At 46.4% G+C, this 26,778-nt stretch overlaps 1 protein-coding gene and 1 long non-coding RNA gene across 6 annotated transcripts in view; one reads left to right on the top strand and one right to left on the bottom strand.

The window, feature by feature from the left end:
- Positions 1–19,041, top strand: part of LOC147583616 (uncharacterized) — a 58,436-nt gene extending 39,395 nt beyond the window's left edge. Inside the window, exons 4-5 of the long non-coding RNA XR_015248403.1 lie at positions 14,626–14,756; positions 18,220–19,041. This is a non-coding gene — a long non-coding RNA (uncharacterized LOC147583616). The remainder of the gene's footprint in view (positions 1–14,625; positions 14,757–18,219) is intronic.
- Positions 1,476–25,942, bottom strand: CDC25A (cell division cycle 25A). 5 transcript variants are annotated; one of them, XM_025916187.2, is made up of 15 exons: positions 25,305–25,942; positions 24,229–24,302; positions 22,838–22,880; positions 22,291–22,327; positions 21,716–21,817; positions 20,021–20,140; positions 17,299–17,433; positions 16,725–16,799; positions 11,515–11,688; positions 7,849–7,947; positions 6,280–6,342; positions 6,086–6,184; positions 5,262–5,392; positions 3,622–3,733; positions 1,476–3,415 (listed from the first exon to the last, which is right to left on the bottom strand). In XM_025916187.2, exons 1-15 carry the CDS (start codon positions 25,472–25,474, stop codon positions 3,275–3,277), a joined length of 1,575 nt encoding a protein of 524 aa, XP_025771972.1. In that variant the 5' UTR covers positions 25,475–25,942; the 3' UTR covers positions 1,476–3,274. The 5 variants fall into 5 exon arrangements, with proteins under 5 accessions (XP_025771972.1, XP_086554472.1, XP_086554474.1 ...); XM_086698346.1 differs by having other exon boundaries at positions 21,716–21,814; XM_086698348.1 differs by lacking the exon at positions 11,515–11,688.
- Positions 25,943–26,778: the final 836 nt, after the last annotated feature.

Here is a 26,778-nt window from a genome sequence, read left to right as displayed (position 1 = left end):
GCTTTTAAATATGTACAGATAATACTCATTACAAGTAGTGATCAGCTATTTCCACTGAAAACCTAAAGTTTACATAGTCTAATTAATCAAAACTTTTGTATCTTCTCACTAGGAATATGGACTGTTGTCTTTGGGAAGGGACTGTAATATGGGATACATTAGACTATAGCCATCCCTTTTTTTTTTTTAAGTTTACTTATTTTGAGAGAGAATGTGAGAGAGAGCGCGGGGAGGGGGCAGAGAGAGAAGAAAACAATCCTAAACACACTGCACTGTCAGCCAGGGGCCGGATTTGGGGCTCAATCTCATGAACCATGAGATCATGACCTGAGCCAAAACAGAGTTGGATGCTTAACCTACTGAGCCACCCAGGCGTCCCATTTTATTTTCAAATAATTGCTACACCCAAGCTGGGGCTTGAATTTTTAACCTCGAGATTAAGAGTTGCAATCTTAATCTGGAGCGAGATTAAGAGCGCTCCAAGGGCGCTTGGGTGGCTGTCAGTTGGGCGTCTGACTTTGGCTGAAGCCATGATCTCACAACTCATGAGTTTGAGTCCTGCTTTGGGCTCTTTGCTGATAGCTCAGAGCCTGGATCCTGTGTCTCCATCTCTTTCTGCTTCTCCCCTACTTGTGCTCTGTCTCTCTCAAAAATAAACATGGGGGGGGGGGGGCAGGGAAGAGTTGCATGCTCCACTGAGCCAGCCAGGCGCCACTCTCATCTGACATAAACAGGCTAATACTGGAGATCAGGATTATAGGAGACTTCCTTTCTTCGTGCATGGTCTTACAATTCTAAAAAATGTCTGGAATAATGTCTATTATAGCTGCAAAAGAAGGGATTCAAGGTCTAAATGAAGCTTAACTTGGAGGTGGGACCAAGGGTAAATCTTTTAGGTTTTAGCATTTACCACATGTTTAGGGAAGATCTGAAGTATACGTAAAAGGAACAGAAGTTATTTTCCATGCAGAGTGTACTCTGCTTTATTAATAGACTTTTGCTCCTGCTGCCATCCAGTCTGGCCAGTAGCCCCCAGCATCAATCACACCTCCAAGTCTCTCTGGTGGTTGTGTGGGCCCATGACTTGCCAACACCTGTCCTACTTCCTTCTGCAGTATCCTCTCCTTCAGAGCACAACTGAAACTCCTGTCTTTAGCATCCTTCCTTTGCACTGTTGCTTCATCCGTTTGAGTTCACAGATCTTGGAAAGAAAGGTTAGTGGTTCAGGCAAGCTTTGTATGTGCTGTGCCTTTCATCTTGCAAATCAATCTGAATGACAAGTTTTTGGAGTCAGGGTAGCCAACTAGAGATCATTCATCTCTGAAATCATGGCACATGGGAGTCCTTTGGCCTCTTGAGGAAATATGGCTGCTCCCCCCCACCCCCGCCCCCACTGGTTTTAGTCAAGTATGGTCCCAGAACCTTGAAGGGAATCGCAATTCTCTTTAAATCCATCAAGAACTACGTAGAGAGCATGGGTTCAGGATTGTTTTTATTTTCAGAGCCTGCGACAGTTGGTCAGCAATGCTAGCTAAGCTGGTACAATCTGAAGGCCATCCCACCTCCTTTTCTAGGCATTCAACCAACAGAATCCCTATAAACAAGATTAGAGACCAACTGAGATGTGTCTCAATGTGAGAGAGGGAAGAGGCCTTCCTCTCTCCTCCTGTTCCCCTCCTCCCCACTTACTTTTTCTAACAAGATTGTTTTATAGCCAAATACAACTCAAACCCAGAAGAGCAACCAGCCGTCTCCTTTATGACTGCTTCCCTCCCCACTTCCAGAGCAGGAAGTGGAGAGGGGAGACTGGCACTTGTGTGTAAGAAAAACCTGGCTATGCCCCAACAGAGCAGAGATGGTGAGGAGGCTGGTGCCTGTGGGTGGGCATATGCAGGAACCAAATAGGCGTGTCCAGCATCAACCAACTCAGCTCCAGCTCCTTGGATAGGAGGTGTTCCTTTGAGACCCCCATTTCCATGGGGTTAGATGAGGGGGCAACGAGCGATGAGCCATCACTCCCTGTCCCTCAAATTCAAACATGATAAACTCAAAGTTTCACCTTCAAAATCCACCACGCTGCCTCCTGAGAGACACATTCTATATGGTCATCTGCATGCCAGCACCCACATCCCTCTCCTAATGCGCAGGGCTTCCAGCCCATCTCTTCATCCTTGGGTGGCCCAGCCAACACTGATTTGATACTCCTTGACTCATAAAATGACTATTTTTAGAAAATTAAAAGCTATTCAAGAGTATCAGTAATAGAAGACACTCGGTGTACGCTCCCGTCCCCCATCCCAGAGCCCCCCCACCCTGCCGCCCCTAGTCTAGGACACCTACACTACCACGTTCCAACACTGACCTGGGGGTGGCCCCATGGAAGCTGCCTGAAGTGCTTTCCTGTGACTCCTATACCAGCCAATGTCACAGGGAACTGGGGTGAGGAAGAACACGGTGCCCCCCCCCCGCCCCCACCCATAGATCTCAGTGGCCTTCGAGGTAGGTCTGGGAGGTTTAGCTTATGTCCTATGGCCAAGTCTGAGTCCAGTGCCTGCTCCCACCAGCGCCTCAGTCCTTGGCTTTAAATAGCAGCAGCCCCAGTTCCACAGTGCCTCCTGGGGTGACAGAGCTCCTACTTCTGTCCCTCAACACAAGTTTGCCTCTTCTCCCCCATCTTTTTTTTTTTTTTTTTTTTTTTAAAGCAGAGGTAGTCCCTGGGATGATAAAACCCTACCTAGAATGGCAGTATTGTGACTTAAAGAAGCAGTTAAGTAAAAGTCTCCAGGAGTTAAAAAAAAAAAAAAAAAAATTAAAGTGATTGACGAAGTTGAATAAATTAAAGATACGGGTTATCCCACAGAGACCATCCCCCTTCCCAGGCTGTCTTTGGTATTTGGCCAGCAGCATTTCCACTTGCGTTCCTTCTCCTTCTCCTACCCCTCCTCTCACGAGAGAGGACAGTGCCCAATAAGGCCCCAGGTCGTTCGTCCAACGGTGGGGGGGAGGAGTCAGAACTTCTTGGCTTGGTGCTTGGAACTGTGCTGTATGGCGAGTGACAGCCTTGGCAAACAGTCCTGAGGCAGTGAACGTCTTACGGGGACAGAAGAGGCGCTGCCAGCAGGAACCCTGGGAGCGCGGGACCGGGTGAGGCGTGCAAGCCCCCAGGCCCTTTCTCCACACTCGTTGGCCCCTTTGCTCAAGTTTCTCTGCAGCAAAGAGGGAAGAGGTGGCGTGGAGGGGAGGCTCTGGCTGCCGCGGTCTGGCCCCGCCACCCTCACAGCTTCTTCAGACGGCTGTACATCTCCCGTTTGCTCTTTTCCCCCGCCCAGGTCCGGCTCTTGGTGCGGAACTTCTTCAGGTCTTCTTTGAAGTCCTCATGGTGCATGGGCCGGTAGCTGGGGGGCTCACAGTGAGACTGCAGACAAGAGAGGATGATCAGGGGGTGCCTGTCTCATGCTGTTAAGCCAGCTCCCCGCATCTGTGCAGCAGCTTCTAGGGCCCGTGTCGTTGTGCGCAGCAAATCCCCAGATCCCGGGCGAGAAACAGCCATGACGACCAGACAGACCCAGCTGTCCAACCTGGGTAAGGGGTGGACCGTGCTCTCCAGGGACCTCAGCTTACCTGGCATTTCAGGAAGAACTCCTTGTACCCGCCCTTCAGGACATACAGCTCAGGGTAGTGGAGTTTGGGGTACTCGTTACCAAGCCGATCTCTCTCCCTCACGTACCGGCACCTATCGAGAAGGAAGGCCACGGCAGGGTTAGCTCTTCTGATACAGAGACAACAGACGTGAGACAACAGCACAGTGACAGCAGCGGTGCGGTAGGACTCCTTACACACCTCTTCCCAACTTCACGTTCATTCTTGGAAACAATCAGTGTTGAGCTGTGAGCTACTGGCCACGTGTGATCGTTAAGATTTCACGGGTGGTGGAAGGTAGACGGTCTCTCCCCAACTGCCCTTTCTCCAAGTGAAACAGACCTACTGCCCAGCTCCCATTCCAGTGTCCTCCCCGCCACCACCTGCACTTCCTGTGCAGTGACAGCACCTGAGCCAGCTTCCCACTGCATTCTCCACTCTTGCCACACCCCCAGACAACTTGCCCAGGGTCCCTTCCTCAACTCCCATCTCAGCTGGTGGCTTTTTTCCTATAGCTTTTAAATAGGCTGCGCTTGCTCTGTCTCAGGACACCTGCTTGCACCCTATACTCTTCCCCAATACCCTCACATGGCCAGTGGCTCCTTCCCACCCACCCCTTGGTACCCTGTCCCTGCTGCTCTCCCCTCTCTCCACTCCGCCTGCTTACTTTGGTCCCACGGCTGTTCCTCCAACCTGCCCTGGAGCGCCCACTTCTCATCATGTCTCTGAAGTACCTCTAACACATGGAGTAGCTGACAGACATATTTGCCTCCCGCTCCCTCTGAAATGCAAGCTCCCTGAAGGCAGGGTTTTTTGTTCTCCAACATTTTGCTGTTCTCCCCAGTAACCAGAACACTAACCAGCACACGAGAGGCAATAGTTAGTATCTGTAGAGTGAATAATCCCACTTGTGAAGGAACATCAGTGCTCACTCAAATCCCACTTCTTGTGACCACGGTTTTGTGCTAAACGCAGGACAAGTCCTTGTCCTTAGGAGGTAGATGGGGAGATGGTCATGTAAGCCAAGTTCCTGGTGTAGTTGTTTATGTGTGGTTCTATGTGTACTAATGTGGCACAACATTAGCCACTGGGAAAATCAGGTGAAGCACGTGCAGAAAAATAGCCTGACTTTTGAACCAGTTCAAAATAAAAAGACTGCACAAGAACCCAGGCCTGTGGGCTGGCAAGAAGTCTACCTTGGCCCATCCTAGTCAAGGCTGCAGTCGCCCTGCCCCAGCCCCCACCCCCTCTCTGGCTGTCCCTGTCTGTCCTTCCAGTAGGACCATGCTAGCCTCAGAGACAAGGTTGGGCCGAATAAGGCCAAAAGCCCTTGGCAACCGCCAGGTCAAGCCTAAAAAGCCACACTCAAGAAAGCTGTTCATCAAATCAACAAATTGCCCAATAGGTAAGAATGTGGGAAAACATTTGCTACACATGAATTTGAACTTTTAAAAAACTGAACATTTATGCATCATGTGTGTAGGCTGAGGCATGGAAATGACTTGGGACGTGCAAGAAGGCCCTTGGTGTGAAGTATGCCGCCAGTGTGAGCCATCCACTGCCTCATCCCACAAAAGCACTGTGGGCCCGTGCCCCAGAGCCCAGTTCCATGCAGCACTCACATGCGAGGGCCTCGCTCGGAAGAGAACTCGCAGTGGAACACGACAATGACACGCTTGCCGTCAGTAGGAACAATGGGCTTCTTGAGCAAGAAGTCTTCTACCTCCTCTTCCATGTGCAAGTTTACTGCACCCTGTGAAGAAGGCATAAAGACTCTTGGCACCTGCGTGTATCATACTTGCCGGATTGATTCTGTGACAGTCATCTGTAATTGGGACCCTAGAATTCTGTTATGACTATGGTGGGCTTGAGAAAGATTTATGAATTTGGGACTTTCAAAAGCCATTAAGACAGTGACAAACACTACTGTTGTATTAATGTACCCCATTACTAGATTTCAACACTAGTTTATTGGTTAAAAGATTAAATTGGCATAACCAGTTAACTTCTTCCCTGGAAAGTGTGTCCCAACACCCGCCCTCCACCAGGCAGCTTAATTCAACTACAAACTGAGAGGCATCGCTAAGCCCGGCATAGACTGGGACATGTCACCAGAGGCTGGCTTCTGGTCAAAAGCCCTTTGGTGCTTAGGCCTGACTTAGAAATCAGTGGTATCACCTACAAATGCCTGTGATGGTGAAGGTGTAAGACACAGAACAGAGAGCATTTACTGTACAAGGTAGTGGAGAGTAGTCCAGGCCAGGGAATATTCTCCAGTGCACCAGGAGTCAAGGCTGCTTGAAAACGTCCTCAGAACCAGCACATTAGCCAGTAAGCTTCTAGGTGTCATGTCACCACCCCACTTTTAAAATCACAGATCCTGTCAGGGCTCCTTCTATGCCTCCCATGATAGCAGGGCTCACCAGTAAGCCTCAGGAACCCATACCTTGATGTGGCCTCCCTCATATTCATACGGATACCGGCAGTCAATGATAACAAATTCTTTAATGAGGTTGGCAAACTTGCCATTCAAAACAGATGCCATCTGTGGGGAGAAAGCCCAGGAGAATCAACTTTGGCTGCCAGGAACAGCTAGATTCAAATACTTCATGGGTGACAGGATCCAAAAAGGGGACTTACAATTTCTGGAGAGATGTATTTTAAATCCTGATGCTTCCCAGCAACCGTATGAAAGAGATAACCCTTAAAAAGAGAGAGAGAGAGAGAGAGAGACTTAGCAAATCTGAAAGCCTATAAATGCAACATTTATATTGCTTGCCTGCCTGATAAGAGGCAGCTTTATAAACAAACCTTAATCTAATAGTATAGGCAAGTTACTCATCTAGGCACTTCATTAACATCCTGACATTTCATTTTCAAACACACCTACAAGGTGTATTATCCTCACTGTCAAATGTAAAGCCGAGCCAATATGTAAAGCTGGCTTTACTACTAGCTAGTAAGCCAAACGTAAATACAGAAATCTCAGGTAATTTCCTTCCTCCCTGCTTTTGTCAGGAACCTTCATCTCCATAGCCAACTGTGAGGAACATGGTGTTGGGCACTGGAAATGGGAAAAATGGGAGACCTGGCCTGGCCTTGAGGGGAAAGATGGGCACATCAGCAATTACTCACTAGGCAAGTGGCTGAACCAAGAGCTCACCCATCCCCATGGCCATATGCAAGGTCATTATGACAAACATAACCAACAGCTTCAATTCAAGTGGAAGGTTCCACCAATGAGGACACACCCAGTCTTTGCTTACTCTTCCTTTCAGATTAGAACTATCTCCTATTTTTGACCCCCTATGTGTCCCTATTCCTTCAACACTCACCTGGCTGAAATATGAAATATGGCCCAGACTCATACCTTCCCTAGTCTTCTAGACGAGACAACCTCCCTTTATTTCTCCAAGGCTGCTTGCATTGCACGGACATGCACTTCAATTTCCCGTGTCGTATGTGGCACAGCAGGTCTTACTGACCACATGGGAAGTTGTGTGAGGGAAGGAACTGGGTCTCATTTTGGAATCTTTACCTAACACATAACATCAAGTGCTTCAACAAATGTTAGCTAAACTAATGAGTAAGAAATTGATCGGGTAGCCTTTACATCTTCTGTGGCTTAGCAAGCTGCTGACATGCTCTCTGTTCCACCCTCATGTTTCACCACAGCTCAAAGGCAGCCAACTCATTTACACAGCAAATTCATACATATCAGGCCATCAGCAGATCTTCCTCCCTACTTCCCTGGGGGCCTTCTCCCTCAAAGGCTATGCTTCTTTGGACAATGGAGAAATTCAGTCTCAACCTTGGACCTTTTAAGATAACCTTTTGATATACAGACGTGTAGTGTGGCTATAGGTTTATTCCTGCTTCTTTGTACTTTGCTGCACGACTATTTTTATAATCAGAAACACAGTTCCCAAAGAGCCTGGCCTTTGGGTTGGAGTCCAGGTGGCTGGTAGGTGGCTTCCTACTTCCTCTGATCAGTACCAGTAAGGTCTATAGTCCCACAGAGACCAAGATACATCTGATCATGTGTTTGTTTCTTATCTTTAAAAATTTCAAACTGTGTCTCTTGGGGGACACTGTAAGAGCCACCCAAGAGAGGAGAAAGACTGAGGGGGTGGGGGGGAATTCTAGGAAACAACCCAAAGCCTAAATCACATAACCAGAGCAGCTCTCCTTGCATCTGCCTAGAATTACCTTGGAGAAGTCTCCTATAAGGTCCCTTGGGTCATTATCCAAAATGTTCTCAATGGTCCCTTTTGGGGAAGATGCCAGGGATAAAGACTGATGTAGAATCTGTAACAAATCAAAGGTGGAAAATGAGGCCAGGGTTCTGAATAGGACTTCTAAAAACTTTCACCTAGAACATGTCACTGGGAGAAGGGTGACATGTACATGTCTATATTTAGCAAATAAAATATTTTTCTTATTTGATTGAATCTGGACTAAAAAAAGGGAGCATGGGTCACTGACTTAGGTCTCCTATTATTTCAGTGTCTAACTGAAGTGCTCTGAAATTAAGTTTTTCTTCTTCCCCACCTTTTTAAAAAGGGGAATTAAAATTAAGACTAAATCTAAAATAAATTTCTTAGCTCTATCCACTGAGAAGCTCTAGACGTGCAATGAACATTCCTACAGGACACTATGGTCTCCAAATACTATTTTCCACTAAAAGAAACCAGGGCTTGGGGGTGTCTGGATGTCTCAGTTGGTAGAGTATGCCACGCTTAAAAAATTTCTTTTTCTTTAACATTTAATTTTGAGAGACAGAGAGACAAAGCACAAGCAGGTAAGGGGCAGAGAGAAAGGGAGACATAGAATCTGAAGCAGGCTCCAAGCTATGAGCTGTCAGCACAGAGCCCAATGTGGGGCTCAAACCCATGAACCACGAGATCAAAGTCAGACGTTTAACCGACTGAGCCACCCAGGCGCCCTTAGAGTATGCCACTCTTGATCTTGGGGTTGTAAGTTCAAGCCCCATGTTGGGTGTAGATATTACTTAAAAAAGGTGAGGGGGAGAGGGAAAAAAGAGGCACCAAACATAAATAAAAAAGACTGATTAATTGAAATACATTTAAAAATCAAGAAATTCTTTTCATCAAAAGAACAGTATTAAGAGAAAAGGCAGGCGGGCACTGGAGTGGCTCAGTTGGTTAAGCTATGGACTTCGGCTCAGGTCATGATTTCACGGTTTGGGAATTCAAGCCCTACATTGGGCTCCATGCTGACAGCATGAAGCTTATTTGGGATTCTCTCTCTCCCTCTCCCCTGCTCCTGCTTGCTCACTTTCTCTAAATATACAAATAAATACATTCTTTTTATTCCTGAATATTGACAGGTATATAAACCAGAAGCTTTCTGGAAGGCAATTTGCTAGCATGTATAAAATGCAAAGTTCCATAAATGTTCCTGCGCTTTAACCTAGAATTCTACTTTTTTTTTAAAAAAGAGTTTATTTTTAAAGAGACAGAGTGCAAGCAGGGGAGAGGGGCAGAAGGAGGGGGGGAGAGATAGAGAGAGAGAGAGAGAGAAAGAATCTTAAGCAGACTCCACACTCAGTATGGATCCCCATGCAGGGCTTGACCCTGGGATCATGACCTGAGCCAAAATCAAAAGTTGGACACTGAACAAACTGAGCCACCCAGGCATCCCAAATTCCACTTTTAATTAGAAAAAGTAAAATGTTCATCAAGTATTAGGTAACTAAGGCAGATTATAAAATGTAAGATGCCAGCCCTAGGTGTTTCCATGGCTGTCATCTAGTAGACCTTTTAAGAGTAGTGTTTATTCAAACCTTTTCATGCTGCAGAAAACATGGGCAATTCTCCAGGTTATTTTACAATGTTTAATATCAAACCTCAATACCAAAACCTGATATAAGGATAGTATAATGAAGGAAAACTACACATACATAAAAGCAATTCTAAATAAGCCAAACATGACATTTCATGAAGCAAGAATAGTTTTAAAATCAGGAAAACTATGAATACAAGCCAAAATATATAAACAAGTTAATAAAAATGGAGCAATCATGGGCGTGCCTGGGTGGCTCAGTCAGCTGAGCATCTGACTCTTGGTTTCTGAGACTGAGCCCTGAGGTTCAGTGCTGACTGCCTGGAGCCTGCTTGGGATTCTCTCTCTTTCTCAGTCCCTCCCTCACTTGCGCAAGTGTGTGCATGCTCACTCTCTCCCTCTCAAAAAAGTGCTCTGGGGCGCCTAGGGGACTCAGTTGGTTAAGTGCCCAGCTCTTTGATTTTGGCTCAGGTCATGATCTCGTGGTTGGTGGGTTCAAGCCCATATCACACTCCATGCTGACAGTGCAGAGCCTGCTTAGGATTCTCTCTCTTCCTCTCTCACTGCCCTTCCCCTGCTGGTGCTCTCTCTCTCTCTCTCTCAAGATAAAACTTTAAAATGAATGAATGAATGTCCCAAGTGCTTTAAAAATAAATAAAAATAATTACATTTGTGTACTCACCTACAGGGAAGTTCATGATATATTAGTAAAGCTCCAAAATAACATGAAAGCAAACCATAACTATGAGCAATTGACTTGAGTAGAGATGATGAAAGTTTTATAAAAACTAAACTTTTACTAGGTCATGATAAGTCTGAATTAAAAGAAAGGAATTCAAATATTTAGAGATACAATAAAAAACACTACAGGGGCGCCTGGATGGCTCAGTCGGTTAAGGTTCCAACTTCAGCTTAGGTCATGATCTTTACGGCTTGTGAGTTTGAGCCCTGCATAGGGCTGGCTCTATGCTGATAGCTCAGAGCCTGGAGCCTGCTTCAGATTCTGTGTCTCCCCCTCTCTGCCTCTCCCCCACTTACACTCTGTCTCTCTCTCCTTCAAAATAAATAAGCATTAAACAATGAAAAACAGTACAAAGTTGTGAGACAAACATTAAGTAGTAGAAAATGTATAGTTCCAAGCAGATCAGGAGATGGCAGCAGCAAGCCCAAAGAAACAAGAAGCCTTTAGGAAAACCTGTTCTCCTTAGCCAAAGGACTAGAAAGAGGGCAGCCTATCAAGACAGAAAACATTTTACTTTTAAAAATGTTTACCTGTTTTTTATTTATTTTTGCGAGAAGGAGAGAAGGAAAGGGAAAGAGAGCACAAGGCAGAGAGAGAAGAAAAGGATCCGAAGCAGAATCTGTGCTGAGGGCAGGGAGCCCAATGTGGGGCTCGAACTCACGAACTGTGAGATCATGACCTGAGCCAAAGTCGCACGCTTAACCGACTGAGCCACTCAGGCGCACCTAGACAGAAAACTTTTAGACTACTGTAGCCAAACACCAAAGAAAAAATGATGGCCCTACACCATGCCTGGTCAGCAAGTGGGGAGCTTAGACTTGCAACTCTTGCCCAGCTGTAATTAAGTGCCCCACCTCCACTCCACTGGGGTGGTCTATTGGGGAACTTGAACTCCCACTCCTGCCCACAATAACGAGGCCACCCTATGTGTCAAGGGAAGCTGTGCTAGGGAACATGAACTTCTACTCCTATCATCCCCACAGTATCAGAGTCCCGCTAAAACAGAAAATTTATAGACCAGTCTTACAATACCCAAAATATACAGGATACAACTGAAAAGTCATTCGTCATACCGAGAACCAGGAAAATCTCAACTTGAATAGGAAAAGATAATCAACAGAAGCCAACACCACAACACAGATGTTGGAATAATCTGACAAGGATTTTAAAGCAGCTGTCATAAAAATGCTTCAACAGCCAATTAGCAACCTGCTTGAAATAAACGGAAAATTCGAAGTCTTGGCAAAGAAAAAGAGCCAAATGGAAATTTCAGAATTGAAAAATTCAGTATCACTGTCCTTGAGCAAAAAGGCACCTGCAAAACTAACCTCCTGGGGCTTCTCTGGACTAGCTGCTTCTTCAGGACTGGCCGCAGCCATGCTCTTTCTCCGCTTTGTATTTCCAGATGGGTACTCCTCTTGAGATCGTTCTGGTCTTTTTAACACCGACCGGGTGACAGAGCTACATGTGGAAGAAGAGTCAAACAGCTTGCATCGATTGCCCTAGTGGGGGAAAAAAAAAGAGACCCATCTTCCATTAAAACCCGCTCACTTGAATGGTAAAGAGAATGGGCCAAGGGCTTTCTGGGATGGTTTAAAATCCACCCTAAATTAGGTAACAGACACTGTCCATTCATCTAGTCCCAGCACTCTTGTAGGGCCTAGCACATACTAGACATTGAATACCTGGTGCTCAATGAACACAAACTGAGTTGACATCATATGGAGAGGAGGAAGACAATCCATGCCCTTTTTCTAAAGCTCACTGTCTACAAAGGGTCCTAAGAGTCACGTAACTATCACCTTTCGGTTGGGAACACCTTTTGATTTGCCTCTTCCCCTCTATTTTATTACTTGCACCTTGCTTGGTTTTTTATTTTTAAAGTTAGAGAGAGAAAGAGAGAGAGAGAGAGAGAGAGAGAGAGAGAGAGAGAATCCCAAGTAGGTTTCATGAAATCATGACCTGAGCTGAAATCAAGAGGATGCTTATCAACTCAGCCACCCAGGTGCCCCAGCAGTCAACAGGTTTTAATACCCCACCTAAATCCAGAAAAGGTGTGAGGTAGTTAGACTATGCTAGAAAACAGAGTCAATAAGGTGTTAAAATAGTGCTAAGGGTATAAATCTGTAGGGAGCAGGGGTGCACAGAGGAGCAAGTGCCCTCAAAATTGTGTTCAAAAGTCCTTTCCACTTGGTCTAAGACTAATTTCCCAGAATCCAAGGGCAGCCAATCTGACCAACAGTAGGGATAGTCTAAACTTATCTGTAGGTTCATGACTCAGTGTGCCTTGGCCCAGCTTTTCCTTCCATGCAGAATCTCTTTATGCCCCAGTAAGCCGCTCCTTTCCAAGATGATACTAAAATTTCAATGACGCTTCTTTGAAATGTTCTGGTCAATAATCTGCAGCAGAGTGTGCCACTCCCATGCCAGCTCTCTCGGAGACCAAGGATTTTCTCCTAACTTTGCTGAAGTCTATTTTAAAGGGATATTTTCAGAAAAGCAAGACCAGAGATTTTCTTTTCAATGTTTATTTTTGAGAGACAGAGACTGAGCATGAGTTGGGGAGGGGCAGAGAGAGAGAGGGAAACACAGAATCCAAACAGGCTCCAGGCTCTGAGCTGTCAGCACAGAGTCTGATGCAGGGCTTGAACTCACAAGCCGTGAAATACTGACCTGAGCTAAAGTCGGACACTTAACCAACCAAGCCACCCAAGCACCGCCAGAGTTTTTAAAGTTCATTTTGTAAAATAGAGTGCAAGTGGGGGAGGGGCAGAGACAGGAGAGAGAGAGAATCCAAACCAGGTCCCACGCTATCATCACAGAGCCTGACGTGGGGCTCGATCCCATGAACCGTGAAATCATGACCTGAGCCAAAAAAATCAAGTCGGATGCTGCTCAACTGACTGAGCCACCCAAGCACCGCCAGACATTATTTATTTACTTTTACATTTTTATTTAGTTTTAAGAGAAAGAGAGAGACAGAGTACAAGTGGGGGGAGGGGCAGAGAGAGAATGAGACACAGAATCCGAAGCAGGCTCCAGGCTCTGAGCTGTCAGCACAGAGTCCGATGCGGGGCTTGAACTCACGAACGGTGAGATCATGACCTGAGCCCAAGTTGGACGCTTAACTGACTGAGCCACTCAGGCGTCCCAGAGATTTTTTTTTTTTAACCTAGAAGAGCTGGGAGCATTTTGGGGAAGAGAATCCACTGCTTTCAACAGAGTCTCAAAGGAAATTGTGAACTCATCCAGGGCGGACACCACGATTCCAATATAGCTCCAGCAACTGTGAGTCTGCAGTAACTGTTTGTGTTATGCTAGATGATACGGATGATATGGAATATAAATGAGAAAGACCTAAAAAAAAAAAACCCAAAAAACAAAACAAAACACCTCAGGGCACCTGGGTTGCTCAGGGGTTAAGTATCTGACTCATGATTTCAGTTCAGGTCATGATCTCGGGGTCCTGGGTTGAGCCTTGTGTTAGGGCCCATGCTGGGCGTGGAGCCTACTTAATATATATATCCCCCAACCCCCAACTCTCTCTCTCTCTCTCTCTTGAAAGAAAGAAAGAAAGAAAGAAAGAAAGAAAGAAAGAAAGAAAGAAAGAAAGAAAGAAAGAAAAGCCTTTATAAAGATATTTAAAAAGATACTTGAAAAGTCTTTTTCATTCAAACTACCTGGATGTTAGAGCTAGAAACAAATGTGGTCTCTCCTCCTAATCAACACTCATTTTACAAATTGGGAAACATACAGATAAACAAAAATGCATCACTCAAGGTCTCCATTTGTGGGTAGCTCAGGTGGGGTCTAAACCCCAGATCCCTAAGTCCTATCATTCCCTTTGACCTATGGCTGTACTCACGTAAGGTAGCATGATTGAGGGCACATCTATACCAAACCAAATGCTATGGAGAAGACAGGAGACAGCAGATTCCATACCCCCCGGGTGCTTAAACACACAGAGAAACACCCAACAAAGCAAGGAATAATTTTAAGACTGTCTCTCACACTGAAAACTTTGGTGTCATTCTCATGACTTCTCCTTTACCACTACTGCACCTAAATACCACCCATTCCTAATTTGCAAAGATTTGTTCAATCTGTTCCTTCCTCTCCCCATGATTCAGAGAAAGTCTTCAGCATTTTGTTGAATAATCACAACAGGCTCCTAAAGCACCCTGTTTGTGGGGCACCTGGGTAGCTCAGTCGGTTAAGCGTCTGACTTCGGCTCAGGTCATGATCTCATGGTTCGTGGGTTCAAGCCCTGCACCAGCTCTGTGCTGACAGCTCAGAGCCTGGAGCCTGCTTCGGATTCTGTGTCTCCCTCTCTCTCTGCTCCTCCCCCACTCATGCTCTCTCTCAAAAATAAATAAACATTAAAAAAAAAAAAACAAAGCACCCTGTTTGTAACTGACCCCTCCTCCCTTCTGGTTAAGAGTCACGCTCGAGGAATTCTAGCATTCCTGAGGAAATCCAGCCACATCCCTGACTGGTAGACAACCTCGCGACCAGCCCACGACATGTGCCCCATTCTCCAGCTTCACAGGGCTACGTGCTACTGCCACAGGTGAACTGCTCTTTCATGAATCAACACACCCTGCTGACAAGTTCCCACACACTCTGAGATCCTGGGCAAACAGGTCCCCTCTGGGGGCTCACCCTTCGACCTGCTCATGGCACACAGGTGGTTGCTCAGTGTATGGCTCTTTCCAGGGTGAGGGACATTCCTGCCCTGGAAGCGTCCACAGTGCCCACCCATTCAATGGGATACATATGGCCACGTGCATGAATTCAGCAAGGCCACACACACAGGGTAAGCTGTTGTCCGCCACACCACTGGGTGGCTTCATAACTCCACCGCTATCCCACGATCGAGACGTGGAAAAAGAACCCACTCCTTGCTGTCTTACTCCTTGAAAGTGTGAAGTTTTAATATGCAGGCTGAGTTAAACAGAGGTGTAACTGAGGATGACACCGGGGACAAACCCTATTTAGGACAAGACAATGACATACGGGCTATAAAAATGGCTAATTAAGGACACTACTAGAAGGGAAGTCTCCATGTTAAAGCACAGTCTGAGAGTTCATCTAGTGACCCCTCGAATTCCTGGCTGAAGCAAGGTGGCCACGGCAAGCTGCCTGCCCCCTCTCAAATCCAGACCGCCTCTCAGAGCAGGTCAAACCGTGAGGGCCAGAGGAGGGCTCAGCTCTGCAAAGATATGAAGCACTGGCCACTTTAGGACCCCGCAACAATGAAGTGGACATCCAAGGATATGCTTAGATCAGTAACAGTTGTAACCAAATGCCTGGCTGGGTCAAAGGCAATTCTAACTTAAGCTACGCGAGAGAAACCCAAATATCTGTCCTAAATATGAGCTGTGGGGAAGTATACACAGAAGAAACGAAAAAACATAAAAATTATATAAAGCTTCAATTATCTATAGGTAATATTCTCAACACCTTTAAGTTCCAAAATAATCCTAAACTCTATGTGGAAAATACCTGAGGTAAAACAGAATCTTTGAGCAGGAAACAGAGAAAAAGTACTGTTTCAAATGTTTGGCAGACTTCATGCAAATGTTGAAAAGTGTGGACAAAACAAAAGGCTGAGAAAAATGAGAACCAGAGACTCCATGACAGGGGACAGCCAGCTCCCCCATCTTGCAAACAGGAGCTCTGAGGACCTAAGAGTGCCCACGTAGATGTGTTCCTCAATAGCTCCTGAGGGAGATGCTGTGTTTTGAGGCTAACCACAGCCCCGGCCTGTGGACTCTGCCTCATTCAGGGCCAACCCCCAGACTACCGTACCTGCACTGCACCCACAGCTTAGACCGCCAAAGTGCCATCAATCACTGTCACTTGTGAGGAACCTCAAGCTGCTATTTATTTGTCCTCTGCAACATCCCACCCTGGATGACCCCCTGGCCTTCCCTTCCCATACTGACCTCCCCATACCTTAACTGTGGCTCAAAAACGAACAGCTACAGGAACCTCACTAGCTCCTACAGTGGCCATCTCACGGCCCCCCAAGCTTCAGATTCTCTGTCTCCCCCTCTCCTCTCTGTCCCTCCCCCGCTCCTGCTTGGTCGGTCTCTCTCTCTCTCAAAAACAAACATTAAAAAAAAAATAATGGAACCCCTTAAATTCAGTTTAGCAGATATTTTCCTGGGATCTTAAACTAGAAGTTAAGAGTGGTCACAGCTACAGCAAGAACATTAATTTGACCAAGAATAGCTGGGATGAACTAGAAAGTATAAAAACAAGAAGTACATGCATATATATTAGCCAGACTTCCTCACACACCAATGAGGACCAAAAATACTCGAAGAAACAGTGTGCTTTACACCAGAGAACACTAGCGGCTGGTCAAGAGAAAGGTCCACAGACCCAAAGACTGAATCTCAAATGAAACTACTTTTGATTCCTGTGGTGAAGTGGGTAGAAGGATTAGTTTCCATTTAGTCTAGTCGACTCTGTCCGAGGCCTAATTACTCCAGGCTTCCAGGCTCTCTCTGGACACACCAGAACAACTTACAAGGTTTGTAGTTCTTCTCATGACAAGGGGAGCAGTCCAGAGGCTTGCCATGCATGATGGGGTCTCTTCATCATTCTAAAGAAAGAGAAACAAAAGATTCAGTAGAGACTAAGTTTGAATGCTTTAGGTATGATTCTGCCTGAGGAGTATCAGACTCGCCCATAGGAAGCATCTAATGTTCGCTCCTCTTTCCCACTCCCCAATATGTTAAGATCAGAAGAGAATCACATTTCACAATTCAGACATCTGAACGTAGCTAAAAGCATCCCGCTACCCTGAGGGTACTGAGGAGGTAGGCTGTCCCTCTGGCTTGTCCTACACTGTTCTTGTTCCATGTCTCTTGTACAAAATAACTGTCACCTTCTTCAGGGTAAGAAGGAGCCTATCACTCTCTTCTTTTGAAGAACCCTGTCCCCCCTCAGATTTAATTAGACTAGGAGCAGAGTCTCAATAAATCCCCACCAAATGAACAAAAATATCAGCCAGCTCAAGCCCTGGGGAATTGCTGTTGTTTTTCACATCACTTTTCCCGAGTACTTAGTGGAACGGGTAGAAACACACACACACACACTACCTTCAGGTTCTCTCCTTCAAGAAGGTCCATGAAGCCATCATCCTCATCAGACAAAGTGGCAGTCACAGGGGACTGGGGCATAAAAAGAGGAATGAAATTCCCTGGCTCGCTGCTCTCTCTTTCGTTCGAGGAAAGCTGGAAGACGAATTCACAGCTTGTTAATGATCAGACTTGATTTCCTTGGATGGGTCACTAGATTTTATGAGGAAAACATACTATATTTATTAGAACTAACATTTTGGCAGCTACTAAGCAAAGGATAACGTATCCTAAGATGAGAAATGATTTGATGTCTACACATAGTCCTGAGTAGAATCAGGCCTAGGAGCCTTCGCAAAAGACTCTTCCCAGAAGCGATTCACCTTACACTGGGATGTGGGGATGGCCTCTTTTATGAAGGGCAAGGTTTGTTTTATCAGAGGATTGTAATCAGTAAACACGGATCAACATGCAGGTTTTGATATAGTACTGTCACCTGATCCTAGTTCTTTAAACTTGGAATTCAAATGACAGGTGCTCAGTTTTTAACTGAGGAATTACTGTGTGCCAGACACAACGATACAATCTTAAGTGTTTACTCCCACTGACGCCTGACAACGCATTAAGGTGAGTTACTCCTTTTCTACTTATTTAACCAACCAGGAAACCAATGCTTAAGAGAGTTTACCCAGATCACACAGCTCACCTGTTTGACTCCAAAGCCCAAGCTTTTCTCCCCGCACATTCTCTGAGAACCATTCCGAGTAAAAATGGGGGTATCTCACTAGGCAACCCTGTTGTTTTTGGGGGAACCCTCCATCATAAAACTAATATATATTTAATATAGAAAATTTAGAAAAAACAACTCATAAATCTACCAGATAGAGATCAGCACTACTAATAAATAACAAACATTGCTGATAGTGAATTATTTCTTTCCAGGTGCTTCCCAAAGCCAGGAAAAATGTTCAGAGATATATTTTTTTTTCCCCACAGTAACAAGGCAGTCTCAACTTAAGTCCTACAAAGAATCCTTCAGAAGCCCCAAATCCCTTTGGATAGGACTTCATTAATCCTCAAGTGGCCTTCTGGTTTTTGGACTCAGTCACTCACCCAGGGAGGGATCCTCTCTGCCCCTGGCCTACACTGCTTTGGGCACCAGCTTGCTTCATAAAAGTTCTAGGCTGCCCCTGAGCCTCCACAAGTGCTCCTGAGCACGCCCTGGGCACACCGGCAAGTTCTCAGCCGCCAGAACCAAGAAGCTGGTAACCTTATTGTGGGACAACACACTGAAGGCTCATACTATAATACCAGTATTTGTGACCTGGATTTTCTGGGATCCCCAGTGAAGGTGTGATACAATAAATGACGGACAAGTCATCTATAATGAAGGATGGCCAGGTGACCACAATAAACTCTGATGCTGTGGTCTTCAAGGGCACACTATTTCGTTTTGGATACCCTGTACTTAAAAAAAAAAACTTTTTTTTTAATGTTTATTTTTGAAGGAGAGAGAGACAGCGCGCGAGCAGGGGAGGGGCAGAGAGAGAGAGAGACACAAAATCCGAAGCAGGCTCCAGGCTCTCAGCCGTCAGCACAGAGCCCGATGCGGGGCTCGAACCCACAAACCGTGAGATCATGACCTGGGCCAAAGTCAGACGCCTAACTGACTGAGTCACCCAGGCACCCCATGGATACCTTGTACTTAAAGGGTTACCGTGTACTCAGGAATCAGGAGATTCTATTAAATCCTGGTCTTCTATTTATCGGTATCCTTTGGCAAATTACCCGACCTCCCTTAACAGACTTTCCCAATCTGTAAAATGGGCTAACTTCACCTACTTCACACGCTTAGGAAGATTAAGACAAAAACATATGTGAAAATGCTTTGTGCAAATGCTAGACAGAGCAGCAATACTGACTGAACGAACCTGAACTTCAGACCAAAAGCCAGACTGGAAAGCTGTATGCAAGTTCCCAGGAAAACCTGGAAACCAAATGTGGTCATTCTGCTCAAATTTCCTCTCTAGTCTATAGCTATCAGATTGCCAGTAGGGAACTTTGGAAGTAGTGACAGCTTCTGTTTGGCAAATAAGTAACCCTGGGGCAAGTGGTCCCAAATACTATCAAGTAGCCTATAGGCAGTGGGTTCATTGGAATCCATAATAGTTCATTTGAGAGAGAGAGCGAGCGAGAGAGAGCGAGAGCAAGCAAGCAGGGGAGAGGGCAAAGGGAGAGAATCCCAAGGAGGCTCCATGCTCAGCAGAACCTGATGTAGGGCTCAATCCCACACCCTTGGGATCATGACCTTAGCCAAAATCAAGAGCTGGACACTCAACCGACTGAGCCACCCAGGAGTCCCCATAATATTCTTAATAAACCACCTTTGGAAGAAGCCAAGTGCCATCTCCAGACAAAACCACTCTGGAAGCACTGTGAAAGAAAGTTTTAAGCCACATAATCCCACCGTACACACATACAGAAGAATGACCCAGGATGCCTGTAGATTATTTCCCTAGAACTGACAAGATCAAATATTCCTTGTTCAAGTTCAGTATTTCAAACATACCATCTTTCACTCTGCTTCTGCCTGTCTGCTCTCCAGACAGCAAAAACACCAAAGATGTGACAGTCTAGTTTCAAATGACAAAGACAAGAGCTCTAGTGTCTTTGACTCCAGGTTAAAGAGGGTGCTTTAATTCTTCCCCACCAGGAACTCCCCTGTGAAAGCCAAAGCACATACCATCCGAGCTGGGGCAGAGTTCTGCCTCTGTGTGAAGATATCTTTACCCTCCTCAAGTCCATGAGAGTGCAGGCAGCCACGAGATGCCGGTCTTATTGGCTTCTTAAACTCAAAGGCTTCCTGCAAGACAGCAGAGTCGATATATCTTCCCCTGTCCATGAAAACCAGGGTCTTAGCTGTAGCTTGGGTGAGACAGTCAAGGGAGTAGGCACTGCTCACCTTTGCAACTGCCTCCAAACTAAGGGTTTACCCATTTCTGAGCTAACTCCAACAATGGATCTGTGTCACTAAGAATTTCACAGACTGTCAACAGCTAACTTCTAAAGCAGCATTTTTTTCTCTCACCACAAAGACATAAATATCTGCCAAGTATACAAAACACTGAGTTAATAAGCCAAATCGAATCAACAACTTCCTAAAATCTAAAACGAAGTGTTTCAATATAATTGCCTGTGAGTGGGAGTCAAAACCTTTTACTCTTGGGGCACCTGGGTGGCTCAGTTGGTTAAGTGTCCGACTTCAGCTTAGGTCATGATCTCGCAGTTAATGAGTTTGAGCCCCACGTTGGGCTCTGTGCTGCCAGCACAGAGCCTGCTTCGGTCCTCTGTCCCCACCTCTCTCTGCACCTCCCCAGCTCGTGTGCAAGTGCACTCTCTCAAAAATAAACATTAAAAAATAAATTAAAAAATAAATAAAAATGCTTAAAAAAAAAGCCCTTTTTACTCTAGATTTGAAGGCTTTGTGTTTTCCACCACCTTCCTACAAACAATTCTTTTTCTTTCCACTTGTAATTATTGTACTTCATACTAAAAGCAATGGAAAATAAAAAAAAACTGTTTCAGTCAACAACATAAATGAATTTCACATGTTCAATGAAAGCCAGAAGTGACAGAATACATTCTGTATGATTCCATTTACTTCAAGTTTAAAAGCACTTATAATCCCTCTACCCCAAAACAGTCACTTATTAAGTGCTCAGAGCAGTTAACAGCTAATATCAGAGTATTTACACGCCAACACACCACAAAGTACTTTCTATGTATTAACTCATATAACCAGCAACTGCAACCCAATCACCCCATTTTACAGATGAGGAAACTAGACCTTACAGGTTAAGCGATGTGCCTAAGATCATGCGAATTCTTTAACTACCACCTATGTATGCTGTTTACTCCCCAGAACAAAGTTCCAAGCAGGCAACCCTGAGAAAAGCCAAGTTCAGGGGAAAACCAGGCATCAGTACAGCTTCAGTGTGTTCAATAGAAAGCACTACTAGCCTTTTCCTGAGCTTACAACTCATCCCAGGGTGAGCACAAAGAGGCAAGGCCTGGACAGACCCTTCTAGATAAGCTATTCATGGATATAATTATTCCTAAGGGCTGCCATCTGAGCAACACCTCCCTGCCAGGAACCATTTTAAATGCTTTATATACATTATCTTATTTAATTCCCATAATACGCTACAAGTTACTGCTACTCGTATTCAAAGAAAATGAAGAAGCCAAAAAAGAAGTAATGGGTCAAGGTCATACAGCTAGTAAGCAGGATTCAAATCCAAGTTTCTCTGACTACAAAGATGATGCATGACTTTGGTGAAGGTCTAGTCTCCCAGAAAGCAGCCCAGCCACTTTTTTGTAAGCCACTGACACTTGTGGCTTTACCTCTAGCCTAAGTTAGTACATCGACGCCACTCACGTTTTCCTTGTTCTCATCCTGGTCCATCAGCTGAAAGACATCATGGTCAAGAGAATCAGAATGACTCCTCTTCAGGGCTGGGCTACATCCCAAGAGCTTCTGCTGTCAAAAGGAAAAAAGACATTAGGGCACATTAAATGAAAATTCAATGGAAATTCAGTTTCAAAAGAAAAAAAAGTGGTGGTGGAGGGGCTAAATCCTCACACACTGCAGGAGGAACCAAGAAATGTGGCCAGGGTTCCACTTTGCAGTAACACGGGGTAGAAGATCCCACTACATGGCTTTACACCTAACCTTACAAGGTAGGTCTCCAGCCCTTTCAGTAGAGATTGAGGTCCCAAAATATCATTTGCGTAAAAAGAATACTTCCTGGTATTCTTTTTGATAAATACTTTCCTGGTATTCATTTGATAGTAATAAATGAAGGGAAATGCCCATTACTGAGGCTGTTCAGGTAGGGTGTTTTGAGTACTTATGAGACGAAGGAAGAACAATCTTTGCTGTCTAAATTAAGATCACACTAACAGCTAAGATGAATGTCAATTAGCTAAAAATAAAAAAGGGAACTAACTTACAGGTAGGGAATTTATTCTCCTCATGGGATTTCCAAGGCTGCAATGAGATCAGAGGGTAAACAATGAGAATAAAACAAGAGAGGTATTCATATGAGCAGATGCAGTGTCTAGCCTATAGTTTGGGGAAGGGGGCAGACAATCACATTCCCATTTTAGGCAAGATGGAAGAACAGATTTCTGAAGCTGTCCCGTTCTCACAAGCGCCCCCAACATTGGGCTTCTAGGTAAAAAGAACAAGCCCAGGTCTTCTCTTAAAATACCCATGTTCTTTAAGGCTATGATGTCAGAGGGTGAATTAAGGATTTGGGGGAGACTTAAACACCAAAAATTACAGCTAAAATAAAGGAAAGGAAGTTTTAAAAACTGCTGACACAAACTACTCACTCTCTAAAGGCACCAGACTTATTTCTAACATGCAGAAGTCTTAGTAGGGTCAGCTAAATCCAAGGCTCCCATACAGAGCACAACGAATTTCATTAAAAAATTAAGAAAAGTCTTTCCTAACTTTTACTTTCTTAACAAACTTTTAAAAGCAGTGAATACATACTTTTCTTTACTGTCCAAGGGCCCAGGAGAATCCAGACAGAAGCCTGTGGGAAATAACAAAATTTCTCAGGAAATAATACACAAAACACCATTTTGTCATTAAATAAACAAAAACACTACTAGTACTGTTTCTTTGAGCCATCACCCAAGACTCAGGGCTTGGACTTTTGGCAGAATCAAAGTGGCGTCTCTATTTGATTGTCAAAAACTTTCTATTTGCCCCAAGTCTTAACACTTCCACAGTAAACCTACCTATCTCATTTTCCTACTTACAAATACCATCAAGAGAGTAGGTGGGGAGAATTAAATACAACCTTCTAATGTTTGGTTGGTTGTTCAGATAGAGGTTACCCACGTAACTTTGTTTCAACCGTGGAAAGAAGAGGTACCAGTTTTCTGGAAGTTTCGACTTCAAATATTTTATTTTGTCAGATCATACGTGTAATTCGGGGGTTTGGAAAAATACACTTCTCAGTCAGTCATATGACAAACAAGGCAAGTATTCATTGCCTTGAACAAAAGTACACCAAGCAAGGTGCCCATCTCACTGAAGGAAGCAAGGTGGCAAAGACGCTGCTCTCAGTACGCCCAGACCCACCAGCGCCTGCCTCTCGTGATAGCCATGTAACTTTGCAGGAAGTCAAGTGCTAGTTCTGATAGTCTCACTTGCCACACTGCCACAAGTAAGAATTCTATCCCTAGCTCCTGGGGCACCTCGGTGGCTCAGTCCAACTCTTGGTTTGAGGTCAGGTCATGATCTCGCGCCGTTCGTGAGTTCAAGCCCCGCATCGGGCTCCGGGCTGACAGTATGGAGCCTGCTTGGGACTCTCTCTCTCTGCCCCTCCCCCCCACTCCCTCTGTCTCTCTCTCAAAATAAATAAATAAACTTAAAACAGAAAAGAATCCTCTCCCTAGTTCCTAAGAAGCCTACATTTTAAGAACTTTGCTCTTGCAGTTCCCTAACCTAAAGCATCTGTGTAACTATAAAACGCTGCAGTAACATAAGTTTACGAGTTAGAATAAAATGCACCAGCACATTTCCTCCATAGCAGGCTCACTGAAACAGTTTCATTATACTTCCAATAATTTGACCCTGCATTTCAACCAATACAATTTTCTGATCTTGGTGTTATGGTTCATGGTATGCAACTACTTTACTCACACATCCTCAAGATCAAGCACACACCACCTCCTTGCAGACACTTGTTTCCCACCATTGTAAACTACCACAGGGCCTTCTTTGTCCTGCTTTAAGAGTGTTTGTCACTGAATGCCATGACTTTTGTTTATGGTCTGAACTAGTCCCCAATCTAAGTACTAGGTGAAGCACATATTTCAACAAATTCCAAGTCTTGATCCCTACGTGATGAATGTTGAAGACTAAAGGGATACCTGAATCGGTTGACTCAGAGGAGCCCATTCTCTGCAGACTGCCGTTTCTCACCTCCAGCGGCTGTTCACACTCACTGAAAGCAAGAGAAATAACTCTATTTCTAAAACATAATTACAAGGTTACATACAGGAAACAGGCCATGAGGTTGGCAAGTATCCAGGCTAATAACCATCTTGTTCTAGGCCACACCACAGACCCCCACTTTGCCACCCAAAACACCCAGTTAGCACTTGAATATAAATGATGAGAAAGGAGTGAGTAGGCATGGCCTGGGTCACATTGTAGACAAGATGACTATGATGTTGGAATATTTCCTGAAGTGAGAGCATGCGTTCTAGGTACGGTGCTGGGAGCAGGGATGAAAGATCAATTGGACAAGTTACTGCTTTTCAGAGGTTGGAAAACGTACAAGACGTGTGCTTACAGAGAAAAATGGGATGTCCAAAACTGAAGTGAAAGCAGCTCCACCAGAAACATCGTGGGATGCACGTTTTGCTAACAAGGAAAAGTCCAGGGAGCTTTTGAGGATGGAAACAGGAGTAAAAAGGCCCGGCCTTAGGAACGCATGGGTCGACATCAGGAATGTGCATGGGGTGCAGCACTGGGGGGATTTTGCACGTAGGCCAAGTAAGAAAATGCCATGTCTCTCTGTAGAGAAGGAACAAAGCTCACAGGAAGCCAAGATCCTGCGAGGTAGTTCAGCAAAGGGTGGAAGTGAGCGCCTGAAAGGGTCTGCTTTGCCCCCGTGGGGGTAGATTTCAAAGAGCTTCCCGAGATTGGGACAGAAGAGTACAAGGCAATCCGAAAGGGGTGGCCAAGCTGGGGAACCCGGGCCGACCCCACCCCCTACCGGGCCCGGCTCGGGGCTGAGGGCGGCTCTGGAGGGTCCGAACGGCCTCTCCCGCCCAACATTCCGCCTGGGGGAGGGTGCACATGGCGGGCCCCAGCTCAGCAGGGCGGCCCACGAGCGGCGGACAGGTCTCGCCCCTCTCTGGGCCCGTTTCCCGGCCTGATCCCCCCGAGAGCCGTCTGGGAGCCCAGCGGTCTGCGGCAGAGCTCCCCAGTCCCTTCTCACCTGCCCAGCCCCTGCAGCTGGTCCATGGTGACCGTCAAGTTGGTGACAGGCGACAGGCCGCCGCAGGCTGGCGCGCCGAACAGCGCTTTCACGACTGGCTGCGGCGTGGGAGGGGGACTGCAGGCGAAGAGCAGGCGACGGCGGTGCGGGGGCTCCGGGCCCAGTTCCATGGCGGCACCCGGCCTCCCAGGGCTCCCGCTCCCTCTTCCTCCGCCTCCGCCGCGCCCGCCCCGCCCCGCCGGCACCGGCCTCGTCCGCGCGGCCCGCCGCGGGCGCCCGCGGGTCAAACACAAACACGACCCCGCGGTTCAGGGACGCTACTGCCGCGGGTAAGCGGCGCGGACGGGAGGGTGTCTGGACCCGGCAAGCGCCAGTCACATGCACGGGTGCTTCCCCCGCACCCCCGCGAGGCCGGCGGGCGGGCGGGCGCCGGCAACCTGAAGATTAAATCCAAACAAACACCGCGGGTCGGGAAGGGAAAGCGGCCAGAGCCGCGAGGCAACGGCCAGGGTTCACACTTTCTTCGCTTTCCTCTCACCCCCTTGTCCAAACCGGGGTCATAGAGCACCAAGCGGACCTTCACCTCCCTTCCGGACTGTCGCTGCGAGGAAAGCCTTTCGCGGTAATAGCTGCTCACTAGGGACCGCAGCTGCCCCGCCCCCCTTTCCTAGTTGGCGCCAAACGGAATCCACCAATCAGTAAGCAACTTCTCCTCCTCGCTCCCGAATGGCAGCTAAGCTGGACCAATGAGAGGGGAAGAAGGAAGGAGCTCGCGGGGCTGCGAGGTCACCCGCTCTCCGAAAGGGGCGGGGCCTAGAGGAGACCGGAGCCGATCCTAATGAGAGGGGGCTCAGAGGTCAATGAAAACTCCCAGCGGAACCTGCGAGGCGCGGAAAGCGCCGAGAGGCCCCTCTTGCCCAGTTGCATTCTGGGAAGCGTAGTTCCCACCCCGCGCTGGGATCCAGGCACCTCCTACGGGCTTCGGCACAAGGCCGGTAGTTCCGGCCCCGGCGCCCCGCATACCGAAGGGACGCGCGGGTTGGATAGAGCCGTCCTGGCCACTGGAGGCCAGACCGGGCCCAGCCTCGGCTCTACCTATAACAACGGTACTGTGAGCTCTTCTCTTCAGCCCCCGGCCTCCAGGTCCCAATTTTGTAACGAGGGCAGGAAATGAATGTCCCAAGACTGGACTCTGCCTCCCCGAACTCCAGGCCCAGACAACCAAGCGCTAGCGCTCCAGTGCAGCAGGTTGTTAGAGCCCCTGCGCGCAGTGCTGGCCACAAACTGACCATACAAGACTTGAACCCCACAGTACAGGCTGCGGGACTCAGCATGCTTTGCTCACCTCCATTTTATTTTTTTATATATTTTTTTAAAACTTTTTTTTTTCAACGTTTTTTATTTATTTTTGGGACAGAGAGAGACAGAGCATGAACGGGGGAGGGGCAGAGAGAGAGGGAGACACAGAATCGGA

Source organism: Puma concolor, chromosome A2 (genome assembly GCF_028749965.1).
Source record: "Puma concolor isolate L17-30 chromosome A2, mPumCon1.1.hap2, whole genome shotgun sequence".
In the NCBI taxonomy this organism is placed as follows: domain Eukaryota; kingdom Metazoa; phylum Chordata; class Mammalia; order Carnivora; family Felidae; genus Puma; species Puma concolor.
The sequence above is the reverse complement of the archived record's forward strand: the minus strand, read 5'-3'. Positions and strand labels throughout refer to the sequence as shown.

Bases quoted from the DNA above. Each gene is read 5' to 3' on its own strand.
- CDC25A (XM_025916187.2), bottom strand. From the start codon at position 25,474: ATGGAACTGGGCCCGGAGCCCCCGCACCGCCGTCGCCTGCTCTTCGCC. The intron at 16,800-17,298 runs GTAGTGTGTGTG...CTCTTTCTTTAG, and splicing joins TTGAAGGAGAGAACCTGAAG to AATGATGAAGAGACCCCATC. The intron at 6,185-6,279 runs GTAAGTCCCCTT...TTCTCCCCACAG, and splicing joins AATACATCTCTCCAGAAATT to ATGGCATCTGTTTTGAATGG.